Raw genomic sequence first — 14902 nt, 5'->3', positions numbered from 1 at the left:
GGGTCCCTGTCATCATTTATTCCTGAGGCTAAGCAGAAGCAGTGGAGTCAAATGCACATTTATCCTGTGAAAATTGCAATAGAGAAAATAAGGTACAATTAAATGGAAAGTATACCTCAAATCCACGTGATTACGGTACTTAACAAATAAATGCCCTTAGCTACTTTTCATAACTGGATACTATTGTAAATGTAATAAAAAAACTGAACTATATTCATCTGTTTTAAGTACAATACATTTTTTATCTAATAATATTAGAATCATTAACTAAACACACAATGGATTCCTTAATGGGGCGTTTCATCCATCCTCTCTCTAATGCAGCTTGATCTTCTCTATCGATCCAGAACTGGCACTCTTGCTACTTGCCGGAAACAACATTTAATCCGGTCTCAGCAGTCTGCCGGCCTCTGACATCACTGATGCATTGCTGAGTGAGGCGGCACTGACTGCAGAGCCTCCTCTCTCCTCTCATGCTGTGTGCTCTCAGGCGGAGACAAAACTGTGCACTATTTTCCCTCCACCATCATTCAGGATGGAGGAAGCTGTTATTAAGTCCAAGCGGTTTCCTTCAATCAGGACAGTCAGAGCTTCGAAGAACATTTCTCCCTCCCCTTCTTTTCAGCCTTCCTCCTTTACGTCCTGGATCAAGGAGAACATCCGTAAGAGGGAATGCTGCTTCTACGAAAAAGGTGTCAGGTATGATGAGCTGCTCTGACTGTAGATTTCTGCTGGCGTCCGTCCTCCGTTGTGTTATTGTGCAGGGAGGCATCGCCCCGAATAGCTGTGAGGGCAGTTGCATCATTTAAATCAGTCTGTTGTTTCGGGGTAATTACTCAAACTGTCCGTCTACAGGAAAATGTTTCAAGTGGTAGCTTTTGTTTCTCCACCAGAGAGGATGCATGCAAGTGTGGCCACCCAAAGACTGATCATGTGGATGAAGCTATCAAGCCAGACAATTTCACAGGCGAGTCTTGGAACAAAGACAGACATGTGCGTGAAGTTCCCACTGATGCTTTTGGAGACATCAGCTTTGGTGGTTCGGGACAGAAGACTGGCAAGGTGACACCATCCTTCTTCTATGATGACATTACATGTGAATGTGTTCCTGCGTTTTCAAACTGGCCTTTGTATCTGTCCGGCGTTCCCAGTATGCACGAGTGTCCACAGACACAAGCCCGGAAATCCTGTACAAGTTACTGACCGAACAGTGGAAACTTTCCCCTCCCAACCTGCTGATCTCAGTGACCGGAGGAGCCAAGAACTTCTATCTCAAACCTCGTCTCAAGAGCATGTTCCACAGAGGTCTCATCAAAGTGGCCCAGACAACAGGTGAGCTTTAGACCTCAAAGGAGCACCAATCATTAGCCACAGTGTGTGTGAGCATGTGTTTTACTTGGTACATGGGGAATTAATGGAGAGGGTTAGGGTTAGGGTGTGTGTGCATGTGGTAAAATGCACCATATACGCCCCAAAGGTCCAATCCTCCTACTACCTAGTGCTATTTAAAGTGCAGTGTTTCCTCATTACCCGCTCATTAATCTTCCACTGCTCACTTTCTAAGTGCATAAAGTATTTGGGATTTGGCATGTATACCAAATACTTTATATAGTGTGTTCTTGTGTGTACTTAAAGATGCCAGCCATCATTCCTACAATTCAAACAACAATTTTCCTACTTGTCTGCTGTATAAGAGGCTTTAACCAGTTAGCTTAGCATAGCATAAAGAATGGAAGCAGGGAAGACAGTTAGCCTGACTCTCTCAAAAGATAATATTATCTTCCCCCCCGGCACTGTCTAACGCTCACTGATTTAACATGTGACTGGTGGTTGTGCCCATGCTGTACCCAGGAGCGTGGATCATCACTGGGGGTACGCACGCTGGTGTGATGAAGCATGTTGGGCGGGCCGTGAGGGACCACGCACTGAGCAGCTCCATGCAGGGCCAGATTGTGGCTATTGGAGTTGCAACGTGGGGAATAATTCACAACAGGGATGCTTTAGTGAATCCAGAGGTACTCGCCTCATCTTTTTAACGAGATTCATCACCTGCATGGCACAAGTCTTTTTCCCACATCTCTCTCTTCTTCATGTCTGCAGGGTTGTTTTCCAGCCAATTACGAGCTGGACATCGAGGGCCAGGGCCGACTCTCTTGCCTTGATAACAACCACACCCACTTCCTGATGGTGGATGATGGGACCCAAGGGAACTACGGAGTGGAGATTGAATTGCGTAGCAGTCTGGAAAAATGCATCTCCGGAAAGCTTCTCGGAAACAGAGGTCAAAATCAGCTGATGCAATGTCGCAGTTAAAATCTTAAATCTGTTTAAAATTTATCGTTCTACTGTCTTACTTCCAGAGAGTAGCGTCACAATCCCCGTGGTGTGTGTGGTTTTGGATGGAGGACCAGGCACCCTAAATGTGAGTGAATCAGTTGTCTGTCTCTCGCTCTCTCAGTCTTTGTCCGACAGTCTTGTGTGTCTCTTCTCAGACCATTTATAACGCCATGCTGAACGGGACACCGTGTGTGATCTTGGAGGGCTCTGGGAGAATAGCTGATGTGATTGCTCAAGTGGCAGGATTGCCATTGTTCCAGGTCACCATCGCCCTCATTCAGCAGTTAATGAAAAAGTTCTTTGGCCAAGAGTATGAAAACTTCTCAGACTGCAAGATCATAAAATGGACCGAGAAGGTATATGAACATACTGACCTCAACAATTAGACTACTTTCCACACTACTGTTTCCATCTTACTACAGTTTACTACTAAGTTTACCATGAGGATCTCTTAACTGTTTACTGTTATTGGACAGCTGGATTTGATACAAAAGCTCACTTGTGGTGTGCCACAAGGTTTAATTTTAGGTCCTCTCCTGTTTTCTGCTCTCTCTCGATTAAGGACCGTAATACCTTAACGGAGACGTTTTCGTATGACCAACTGTCTAAGATCCCCCGGCATGGGTCTCCAGGTCTGATGTGAAACCTTAACTCTTTGTGTCTCCAATCTGTGCCAGATTCAGTACATCATCCAGATCTCTCACTTGCTGACAGTATTCAGAATAAGCGAGGATAATCACAGAGATGTGGATGTGGCTATACTCCAAGCCCTGCTCAAAGGTATGGTTTTTTTTGTTTTGTTTTTACAAAAGTCTCTGTACAAGTCTAGACTGACTACATGCGTACAACACAGCAGTAAGTACACAAACGAGGAGGCTTGTTGCCAAAGCAGCTATTAGAAAGTATAATGTTGCTTCTCAGCCGACTAATCGAATGGAGTGCGACAGCAAATGTGTCGAAATCAAGACTGAAAAATCTGATATTCTTCTTTCAGCTAAAGCTCTTGCTTTTCTAAACAACAAGGCACTGACAGCCACACGTAATCTATTCATACACAATATGAAAGGTTTCATCCTTATACTGATCTTGAGAAACATATTGAGCGCTCTTAATGTATATCTTAAAAGAAAACTATACTGACTGATGCAATGACTCTACAATTCTACATTTATTCCCACAGCTGAACTGCTCTGCTTGTAATTTCCAATTTTTAAATCTATTAACAATGGAGGAATTGAAATGCATCTCCGGTCAGTCGTTCTACTCACTTAGTGATGACCAGGGGCGTTTCTAGACCCCCTGGGGGCCCTAGGCAAGAAGGACCATGGGGCACCCCAGAATCATGATAAATGAAATCCAGGACTACGGATTAGTAAAAAAATCTTTTATTAAACAATTAACATATAAAAATAAATAATCAATAACATAACTATCTGAATGCAAACTTTACACACAACATTTAAATAACAGAAAAACAAACAAAACTGAAATGTGCAAACTTCAAAATGATAAAAACGCAACTAAGCAAAAAAACAAACAAACAAACAAGGAATTGAAGTGCAAAGGAAGAATTGATGACTTGCTGTGACACCTTGGTCCTATATCCACAGTCCAGTTGTAGTGCCTCTTTTTTACTGCTAGCAGGCCTTGGCTTCTGCAAATGCAGCCATCATGTCTTCCTTATCTAACGACCTCCGAACATCTCTTTACATTGAACTCAGTGCCATGTCAGCCTCTCCTGGCACATGGTTGACCTCAAATAGGTTTTGATCAACTTCAAAGCAGAAAAGCTCCTCTCACCAGAGGCAACAGAGACAGGAAGAGTCAAGAGCAGACGCAATGCAATGCTTAGAGTTTCCAGAGAAACATCTGGACTTTGCAGCAGCTTGCTCACAACATTAACCTGGTACAAGCCCAGAGAGATATGTTCGCTTCATTTTGTCATCTGTGTGTTTGACTGGGACCGGACGTCGATGGACGCTAGTAAGGGGGCCCCATTGGGGAGATTTCCGACGTGTCGTTGCAGTGTCTTCGAGGGGTTCAAGTTGTGCTGCTGATATGGAGCCATATCAGTCGTCTGTCGGGGGCCCTTACTAGCAACTAGCCGGTGACAAAAAGGGGCCCTGCGTGGGGCATTTCAGATGCGTTGTCGTTGCAGCGTCTAAAGCAGTTCCATTGTTTTGTCAATAACGTCAGCCGTCCCTCGGGGCCCCCTTCAGCTTTGGGCCCTCGGTAATTGCCTGGGTTGCCCGCCCCGTTGCGGCGTCTCGGGTGAGGACATCCTCTGTCTTTTTTGGTTTGAGGCCAAGTTCCAAGTTTGTTAGAATTTTGCTGCCAATTTTAAGATAATTGCTGCTTGAACTTGCGGTGTGATCCCTGGTCCCGTCACAGAATAAATACATTCATTCATTTGTTGATTATGATTATAAATCAGTCTTAGACTACAAACTAATTCCAGCTCTTTGAATTTTAGGATTGATGCCATTTATCTTCCCATATAGCTCTAATTGAATAATTCAAAATGAAAACAGAATTCCGTCTGAGATAAATCTTTTCACTACATATTCTCCACTCAGCTTCGAGGGCCAGCGAGAGACTGGGAATCGAGAGCTGGAAAGGGCAGCTGGAGCTGGCTATCGCCTGGAACCGGGTGGACTTAGCTGAGACGGAGATCTTCACTGAGGAGAGCCAGTGGAAGGTGAGATTGCCTCTAACACAACACACTGAAACACCTGCAACAGCAGCAATCTTTGTAAGACTGTCAGAACTGAACCTCCCTGGTCTTCTTTATTAAGATAAGTTAATGTATTAGGTATGGAAGGTGATCCCGCAATTGACCCGTTTCGCAGTCATCGTTTAAAGAAGCAAAACGCTTGGGTGGTGAACAGATTTCAACTAATAGCAGCATGAACCCATTTCGTGTATACAAAATATTGTATGATATTAAGAGAAATAGACTATTGCATTATAAAATCATGAGTAGTATGATAAAATACTGTCTTTCTCTCCACACTGCCATTAAATTCAATTTACATAATTGTCTAACTTTTTATATTGTAACCTCAACAATCCAACTTTTCTGCATCAAATAAAGAAGGTTCTCTGAAAACACACCTGTTGTGTTTTCCTGTCACGTTCACGTCAAGTCCAGCGACCTCCACTGGGCTATGTTCTCAGCCCTGGTCGGCAACAAGCCCCAGTTTGTCAGTCTGCTGCTGGAGAACGGCGTGAGCCTGAAAGACTTCCTGAAAGACGAGGAGACTCTGTGCGACCTCTACAGAAAGATGCCCGGCTGCATCTTCGTCCGCAAGCTGGACAAGCGGGTCCAGAGACTCGGCCGCAAACCTCAAGCTCGCCCGGGTCGAGGTGAAACAACCTTCATGACTCATGTGTCCAATGAGGTGCGCCACCTACTGGGCAGTTTCACCAAGCTCCTCTACCCACCCGCCGACATGTCATGTCAGTTCGAAATGCTTACAGAGGACACATCTGTATCAGTGAGTTTGTTTATCCGTCAGAAGGTTTCAACGTACGTACCTTGTAATCAATGTAGGGTTTTGGTATTTTAGACACAGAAGTGTAACCGTTAATTTAATGCAACATATTAATTCCTTTTAATCTAGCTGTCCAAAGGTTCAATGGCTTCTCAAATGCAACTCAGGGAGAACAATATGGATGCACAGGGGAACCCCGACAGAGACCTTTTCCTGTGGGCTGTAGTCCAGAACAACAAAGAGCTGGCTGAAGTTGCCTGGGAGTTGGTGATAAAATCTCTTACTGTTAAACTGAAAATACCCATTTGCATGTACATGTATGTTTGTGTGTGTGTTTGGAAACATGCATGCTGTTGCATCTTTCTGTATCTGCCCGTGCACAGTGCAAAGACTGCATGTCCGCCGCTCTGGCCGCCAGTAAGATCCTGAAGACGATGGCCGAGGAGGAAAGTGATGCGGACGAGGCGGAGGACATGCGGGAGCTCGCCAGTCACTTTGAGGATCACGCCATTGGTAGAGTACCTCAGAAACCACTTTACTGACGTGAGACGTCACAAGTTCAGCACGGGCCTCGTTGTGTGCGTTTCACAGGTGTGTTCAGCGAGTGCCACGACAACGATGAAGAGCGGGCCCGTAAGCTGTTGGTTTGTGTGTCTCCGTCTTGGGGGAGGACCACGTGCCTGAGGTTGGCCCTGGAGGCTGACGATAAAAGCTTTGTAGCTCAGTCGGGCGTTCAGGTTGGGAAAACGTCCCTATTATAAAACACTCGTATGCTTTGCCATCTATCTGCACCGTGACCCAGAACAGTCAACGTTGAATCCAGATGTTATTAGTGTACCAAAAAACAAAACATTGATTGCTGATTAAAGGTCTGTCTTGAAGGCTCTTCTGACGCAGATCTGGTGCGGTGGGCTTTCAGTGGACAACCCCGTGTGGAGAGTGCTGATCTGCATGGTCTTCTTTCCACTCATCTACACCGGCTTTCTGGCGTTCAGGTGAGTCGATCTGTTACATGTGTGAAACTATGAGAGCAGACCTCTTGTTGGAGTCGGCCCGGCCGGTGTTTTAAATGGTCACATAGTAGTCAATGATGTTTCGGACTAACTATTGAGACACTGTTACACGTACTAATAAAACACTTACGTTCGCTATTAAAATGCTCTCACACACACCACAGACTACTGAGACATTTACACGTACACATATGCTCTGTGAACCTATGCATGTGCATATATAAAACATTATACATACTCATCTGAAACACTTACACGAGAAACACACGCGCATACATGTATACTGCTGTGTCATAAACACATACATATGAAATTCATTCATACGTATGTATCTGAAACACTCATGCATGCACATATGAAAAGGTTGTAACTGAATCTCTTAGATATGATTGAAAGATATAAGATATAACAAATTTAGATAAATATGCAAGCGTTTCAGATGTATTCATACGACTAATCTCACCAGTGCATGTAAGAGCATCTGACTAGTGGGTTGGGGTTAAGCATGGAGGGCAGGTTTTGAACAGCAAAAAGGGACAAACTTACGCCCTTCCTTAATATGCTTTCAAGATTTGTGAGTCCTTGTGTAGGTCCAAGTTTATAAATACTACTATAGTTAAGTCACGGAAAGTAATTTTAGGACTTTTCAGACAAGAAGTTAGTTGTTTCATTCCTGCGGTCGGTTGGTCAGCCTTCATAACAATTTACTCCCGAGCGAACGAGTGTTTCATTAGTACGCGTAAGAGTGTCTCGGTATGAGAGTTTGTACACATCTTCATATTTGACCTTTTTCTCCTTGTGAAAGTAGAGATGTTGAAGATCAATTGGGGTAAAGCTTGTGCTAGATGTCTCTGACCCTCCAGTGGCCGTTCTCTCCACAGTGACTCCCCCGACCCGGAGCGCCAGAAGCCTCTGAGCTGCCGGAGCCGGCTGGTCTATCTGTACAGCTCTCCGCAGGTCAAGTTTTACTGGAATGTTGTGTCTTCCTTTGCCTTCCTCTTCCTGTATGCTGTGGTGGTGATGATTGACTTCCAGGCTACGCCCTCTGCTGGGGAGATGCTGCTTTACGTCTGGCTGCTCTCACTGGTGTGCGAGGAGGTCAGGCAGGTGAGCGAGACACAAGCTGGATGCTGCCTTCCGAGGGTTCCCCATTCTAAGAAATATTCATACCACCACTTTGCTTAACTGACAAATGCAATGTGCGTTTTCTGCCTCAGGTGTTATATGATCCTGATGGCTTTGGGTTTCATAAGAAAGCCAAGATGTACATCAACGACCTGTGGAATATTTTAGATGTTCTGTCCATCATTCTCTTTGCTATTGGCCTCACATTTAGGTAGGTTTCATTCCTCCCTTACAATCAATTGAGGCAATAGAAGTGCACCACTCTCCTCTAAATCGCAAAGTTTCTCTATTTCAGGCTGACAACTGAGCTGTTCTACGCGGGTAAAATCCTCCTCTGCATCGACTTTGTGGTCTTCTGCCTCCGGTTCATGGCCATCTTCACTATCAGCAGTACCCTGGGACCCAAAATCATCATAGTCAGGAGGATGGTGAGAGGCTTACGTACAAAGGTTACGAATGCTGACCTGATATCATGTGGGAGCAACTACAGAGACCCACTATGCTTTGCAAACACCGTTTATCTGATACAAAGGGAGGTTTCTGCCTCACTGGCCTTCCAGCTGCTGTCTGCAGATGTTTTTAATGCTAAATAAAAGGTGTTTTTGAGCCAAGGGTTGCAGCTGGTCTGATTTCAGATAGTCAAAAGTCATTATTGTTTGTGCACAGAGTACATGCAGAGCAACAGGTTAACCTCTTTCAATAGTGAAACTTTCACTGTTAACTATACAAGAAGGAAGTCTCCTGTACATCCTCACATGTCAGTGATGTGTGTTGGTCCTTCCAGATGACGGATATGTTCTTCTTCATGTTCCTGCTGAGTATCTGGGTGGTAGCGTACGGAGTGGCCAAACAGGGCATCCTCATCCACAACGACAACCGGCTGGGCTGGATTGTTCGCGGGGCAATATATGAGCCGTATCGCATCATATTTGGGGATTTTCCCACAAATATTGACTGTGAGTTAATTCGAGAGATAATTACTCACATTTCAAAGCTCGGGCCTGGTTGTTTGACTAAAATATTATTGTGAAGAAAAACAATTTCTTTGCCCTCTGCAGATGCTGCATTTGATTTGGACTCCTGCAGCATGAATGGCACCGATCCTCTGAAGCCAAAGTGTCCTGTGCTGAATGAAAACCTAACGCCAGCCTTCCCCGAGTGGCTCACCATCATCATGCTGTGTGTCTACTTGCTCTTTGCCAACATACTGCTGCTCAACTTGCTCATAGCCATCTTCAAGTGAGTTCTCCTCCACATCTCCCTATCTTAATCACAATTTGAGCTTCTTTCTGCACCATAATACTACTTTGTAGCCGTGTGTCCTCGTCGTCCTCTTTATCTCTTTGTGTTCCTGCACAGCTTTACGTTCCAGACCGTTCAGGACAACACAGACAGAATTTGGAAGTTTCAAAGATACGAGCTGATCCAGGAGTACCACAGCCGCCCAGCCGCCCCTCCTCCTTTCATCATCTTCAGCCATTTTTACCTCTTTGTTCGCAACATGTTTCCAATCAAGGCCTCCATCATAAGTGAGGAGTCTAGTAAGTATGGACTTATTTATAAGAAGGCTTTGTGGCAATATGTTTCAGACTTTTTTTTTCTAATTGTATCGCTCTGCTAAAAAGCTGATAGAGTAACACTCTTGTAGATTTTTTAACTCCAATAACTCCATTTATAAACCAGATTTCTGTCGTGATGGTCAAATCTTATCCCCTGATCTGCTTTGGCATAACAAACATTGAACTGTTCTCTGACCAGAGCGCAAAGGTTTATTATTAGATTTTGAATAATAAGGGATTGAGAAAACAAATAAGAATAATAAACACAATCTCAAAATGTGCTATATGGAGATTTTCTCAAGCTTTCAAGCACATCTCAAGGTCCTCATCAAAGGGTTGAGTTGATTCGGCCGTCTCCGAATGAGATTCACATGTCAATATATTTTTGCCTGATATTGGAATTTTTGTTGATGAGGGAAGATCGCAACCACTGTCCTTTCTCCATTAATCCGACGACCTGTGACCCCTTCACAGTATCATAGTATTAAAAAGTATGTGACGCTGTATTCTTTTAGAGAGTAAGTTACAGATGAAGGAAGAGGAGCTGTTGTCCTGGGAGGCCCTGATGAAGGACAGATACCTGCTGTCCACGAAGCAGAAAAAGAACCAGAGCATGGAGCAACGCATCCTGGACACATTTCAAAAGTAATCCCACAGAAATGTCCTCTAGTGTAACTGCGTCCACAGCCTGTCCACGTGAGGCAACACGCCACGCCTTAATATATTTTAGTTTGTAAAGTTACAAAACCTATTAATACTTTGCCTAAACAAAAAGACTATATAAGGTCTAACAAAATATCAGACTCCCACACTGTTCTTGTCTGTTTCCTGAGGGTTACCACCATAGCCGATCGGCTGGAGAGGGAAGAGGAGACGAGTTCTGCTGCCGTGGTGCAAAGACTGGCTGGACTAGAGGAGCAGGTTGTGACTCCATATTTGCTCATCACTGATGTCGGACCTGTGTTTGTGACATCTCCCGCTGTGCGTGGGAGATGTCACGATGCACAAAAGAGATGACACACTTTGTAACCTGTTTAAATGTCTTCCCGGATGTTGGTGGAAAAATTGATAATCTTCACTTTGCTCTAAGATGTCACGTTGTTGTCATGTTGTTTGACCCACTTTTAATTACTCTCACTAGGCCTGCCAGTCAGCCAAAGCCCTGCAGTGGATTATGGACAGTTTGAAAAGTCAGGGTTTTGCAGCAAAAGAAGCACAACCGCCAAGTCAGCACAAAACTTCCTCACTCAATATGGATGTTAACATATCGCAGGGCGTATCTCCTCTTGTTCTCGCTCACTTTAATCCTTCCCTGCAGCTTGGAGTGCAGCAGACGAGTCTACTGAGACTCTGATAGATCCATCAGAGAAAGAGGACAGAAACCATGTGAGCCCGTCAGCTCCACTATCCTAACAGCAGACTCACACGTTTCCTGTGCCTGAGGAGAAGGTGCCATGGGAGGTATCTCACTTCCACCACAAAACCATTAGCTACTGGTTCCCCACATCACCACTGCATTATAACACATTATTTATTGGATTCAAATGGCAACTTATCATGCCTCTGAAGGGGATCGTTTATTTCCCTTTGCATTTTAGCTGACATCCCCTACAGAGGAGATGGAGTAACTTTTTGTTTTTCGTGATTATCTGTCTCAGGTGGAGAGCAGCAATGATGCTCTTCAGTGGCAGGAGGTGAGCGGCGAAACCAGACTGCACTCCCATCAAAGAGTATTTGCGGCTGGTTGCGAAGCTGCACAACAAGAAGTTCTGATGTTCTTGGGTTAGGGGTAGTGCTGCGCTGTTGTAGCTTTAAATGTGCCTCTCCATCCGCGGGGTTTTTCTCTCCCTGTTCATGTGGCCTTTGTATTAATTCAGTTACACCAAAAGCAGTTGAATCAAAACACTTCGAAGCCATAATGTTATGCTGCCGGGATTTGTTATTTTTATTTGCATGAATGTGTTTAGGACAGCAATCAAAATGTTAAGCTACTTTTTCCTTCCCCATATCGATGAAAGTACAGTCTGGCTTTACTTTTAACATACAAAACATATGAATGCAAATCCTCATCTTACTGTTTATACAATTTTGCATTATTCCAGATCAAAATGCATCTACTGTATTATGTACTAGCGTAATCATCCATAACAACGCAACAACAGCAGTTATAGGTTTATAAAACCATGGACCTCTGAAATGGACCATGCTGCAAGTGTAAAGAAGTACCTAGTCTACTTATGAAATAAGTAATCTGCTCAATTCTGCTGTATTTCAAGGTATCTGCACTGTAACAAATTGCTGTCAATTTACGTTGCATTTCTAACGGTATCTTACAGTATGTCATAATAACTAATATACAGGTACATTTCCATGCCTTGCTTGTAAATTAACGGCCAATTTCATGAATAAACTGTTAAAGCTGTCAATTTACAATAATAGCAGACTACCGTAATTCAACTGCATGTTACATATATTTTATGAAGTGGTGGAAATACACATGCAAGTGCAGTGAATCACAATCCATCTACATCTGTTAGGTTAATGTATGGAAGCCCATGTCAGCCACTGAAAAACAGGTCCTGTAAATCATCATAATGAGATGACTTTGACTTACAGGACATTACTATACATGCAGCTTCACTTCTTCGTCACTTTTATCCAAAACGCCCATAGTTTGACATAATTATATGTGGAGTAATCGGGGGTTAGGGGTCTTGCTCAGGGACACTTCGACTTGGCACAGGGAGCAGCCAGGATTCAAACTGCTGACTTTGTGCTGCACAGCACACCCTCCCTATCCCATGCACCGCCTTCGCTGTCGTTCCAGTGGCCTGAATGTAAAGATTATAAATATTTGTATTATTCAAAGTGTTCATCGCCTAAAAGACATTTGAGTGTTAATCGTGACCGACTGCTCCTGAACGTGACGTCAGCCGCGTAATCTCAGTTCATACAGAACACCTGTCAGTGCAGTTCAACATCGGAGGAGTTTCTCATTGCCTCGTCTCTCCAAGTAACGTTGGTAAGTAGCCACTGGATTAAGGACGCCAGCCGTTTGCTGCGGTCAATTGAAAGTGTTCCATAGCGTATTGTTGCAGTTAGTTTAGCTTGTTCCTAATCATTTTATGATTCTTTTTTTTATTATTGTATACATGTGGCATATTTTATGTTTTGTTCTTGGTTACAAATGTCTAACATTTTTGTCTTAAAGGCATCTAATAAAATCCAACCACTATGGCCGAAAAGAGATTGGTTGTCTTTCTTTCATTTGTGAGGAATCAAATGCAAAAGTATACGGTTATAAGTAAACGGTAACATTCTGGTATTTATAACACAAAAACAGTAATCCTATGGTAACAAATATACGGCAACATACTGTATATTATGGAAGGGCACTGTAAATAAAACTGTAAATTACTAGCGTCAACTGCCAGTAAATTGCAGGTAATTCACAGTAAAATTAGTTCAAGTTTATTGTAACATATAGTAATCCATTATACGGTAACATACTGTATTCCACGGCAGTGTACCATAAAAAACAGCAAATTACTGGCATCTGCTGCCAGTATTTCACCGTTAATTGACTTTAAAGTTCACGCCAGTTTACTATAATCTATTTGACAGTAACGTAGTGTAAAAAACATTTACACTATTCTACCGTAAAATAATGGTAAATTCCTGGCATTAAGTTACCGTTAATTTACGGTGAAAATCTTTAGAGTGTGTGTATGGTTTGCAATTAACTCTACCTCATACTTTCATATTATGGTACTTTTTCCTTCTGTTACGGCTCGGCCAGCCAGAGAGTTACGGCTACGGCTCGTCCCCGCCGCCAGGCGCTCACCGGATCACACCTGAAGCCGCTCTGTTTATTACGCAGCTGCAGCTCGTTCTACGGGGAGGTAAGTTGGAGGACTGCCAGTGGCTCGTCGCGAGTCCGTGCCTCTGAGAGATAGGCGGTTCGTCCCCTGTTTCCGGAGAGATAGGTCGTCCGTCCCATGGACTGCTTGTTTGGATATTTCCCTGTGGATACCTACGAGGAACTTTTCCTGTGGATTATTGAGAGTGAGTTTTCCTTTTTTTTGTTGAACTGTGAATGCCCAAATAGCCCAATGGACTATGAGACATTTTGAGTTGTTTCTTTTTTTTTCCCCTGCCAATTAAGGAGCCAGCTTTTGTTTGTTCCTCGGAACCTTACGCTCTTTAGTTCTTGTGAAATAAACTACGCCGTGTTTTTGTCTGAACATAAACCTTGTCTGGTGTCGGAGACAAACCATAACACCTTCCTTATATGGATGAAAGTATAGTCAGGCTTTACTTTTGTCATACAAAACATATGAAGTCAAATCATCATCTTACTCTGTACAGTTTTTCATTATTCCAGATCAAAATGCATCTACCGTAATAAGTACTAGCTCAACCTTCAAAAACAATGCAACAACAGCAGTAATAGCGTAATAATAACATGGACCTCTGAAAGGGACCATGCTGCATAAAGTGTAAAGAAGTACCTGGTCCACTTATAAAATATGTGTCCAATGAACTCCATGTGTGACTATTACATAATCATCACTCCTAAATATATATACTTTTTTTTTTTTTTTTAAGATTCTCAAATTGAATTGTGCCCTTGGTGTTTAATAGAAAAGCATGGGTTGTCAAACGGAAAATGTTGGGATTCATTAAAGCAAAGTTACTTCTGCATGCGTGTGCCTCGTTATCATTTCTAATAATTGACAGTGTCTTTGTCCAACTGCCAACCCAGCAGTCCAGTTGTTTCGAAGCAGTGTGTGCAGGTTGCTCATTGGCTCAGGCCAAGATGTCCGGACTGTGACTGTGCAGTATCTATTTCCCACCCTTTTTCCACTGCAGTTTTATCTTCTCTCAGAAAAAAGTAAATCCGGGAGAATGCTTTTTATTTTGATCTTGTAAACTGATTTCAAACCCCCCACCGGCGCCTTAATAAAGTCTGTGTGTTCAACTCTCCAAGCAGTCCTGCTAACATTTACCCTATGGTTGAATGCACTTATTGTACGTTGCTTTGGATATTTAACTACAGCATTGGAGAGCAGAATAAACGAAGAGTTCTCACTGTTTTTATTTCAAAATACAGCAAACAGTTCACCGGAGACACTGCCCGCCTTCAATCAGCTTTTATTCAAGACAAAGATTTCAAATTAAAAATGCATGTCCAAAATAAAAATGTTACTATTGTCATATTGGAATATTTGATAATGGAATAAGTGAAAACAAGAAGAATGTAATACATATTAAAGAAGTTCGTGTTTGATGATGAAAGATGTCTGTTCATGATATTTGAAATTGTTGCAGTTGTCTGCATCGCAAGTAAGATTTGTTGCAGTAAGATTTAAAA

At 43.1% G+C, this 14902-nt stretch overlaps 1 protein-coding gene across 1 annotated transcript; it reads left to right on the top strand.

The window, feature by feature from the left end:
* Positions 1-410: 410 nt before the first annotated feature.
* Positions 411-11961, top strand: LOC120834411 (transient receptor potential cation channel subfamily M member 2). Its single transcript, XM_040202392.2, has 25 exons — positions 411-699; positions 894-1062; positions 1152-1332; positions 1852-2015; positions 2101-2281; positions 2361-2422; positions 2493-2693; positions 3015-3117; positions 4914-5035; positions 5484-5834; positions 5961-6098; positions 6215-6344; positions 6423-6568; positions 6714-6826; positions 7726-7951; positions 8062-8180; positions 8265-8397; positions 8754-8925; positions 9028-9208; positions 9329-9510; positions 10044-10173; positions 10362-10449; positions 10670-10754; positions 10847-10989; positions 11187-11961. The coding sequence occupies exons 1-24, from the start codon at positions 536-538 to the stop codon at positions 10939-10941; spliced, it is 3636 nt and encodes a 1211-aa protein (XP_040058326.2). The 5' UTR covers positions 411-535; the 3' UTR covers positions 10942-10989; positions 11187-11961.
* The last annotated feature ends 2941 nt before the right edge of the window (positions 11962-14902 follow it).

The sequence above is a fragment of the Gasterosteus aculeatus genome, chromosome 16, assembly GCF_964276395.1.
Source record: "Gasterosteus aculeatus chromosome 16, fGasAcu3.hap1.1, whole genome shotgun sequence".
Lineage (NCBI taxonomy): Eukaryota > Metazoa > Chordata > Actinopteri > Perciformes > Gasterosteidae > Gasterosteus > Gasterosteus aculeatus.
Note: the sequence above shows the minus strand (reverse complement) of the source record. Positions and strands in the feature narration are given on the sequence as shown.

Coding starts and splice junctions, on each gene's coding strand:
- LOC120834411 (XM_040202392.2), top strand. CDS start 536: ATGGAGGAAGCTGTTATTAAGTCCAAGCGGTTTCCTTCAATCAGGACA. Junction 6,345..6,422: donor CTTTGAGGATCACGCCATTG/GTAGAGTACCTC, acceptor TGCGTTTCACAG/GTGTGTTCAGCGAGTGCCAC. Junction 8,926..9,027: donor TTTTCCCACAAATATTGACT/GTGAGTTAATTC, acceptor TGCCCTCTGCAG/ATGCTGCATTTGATTTGGAC.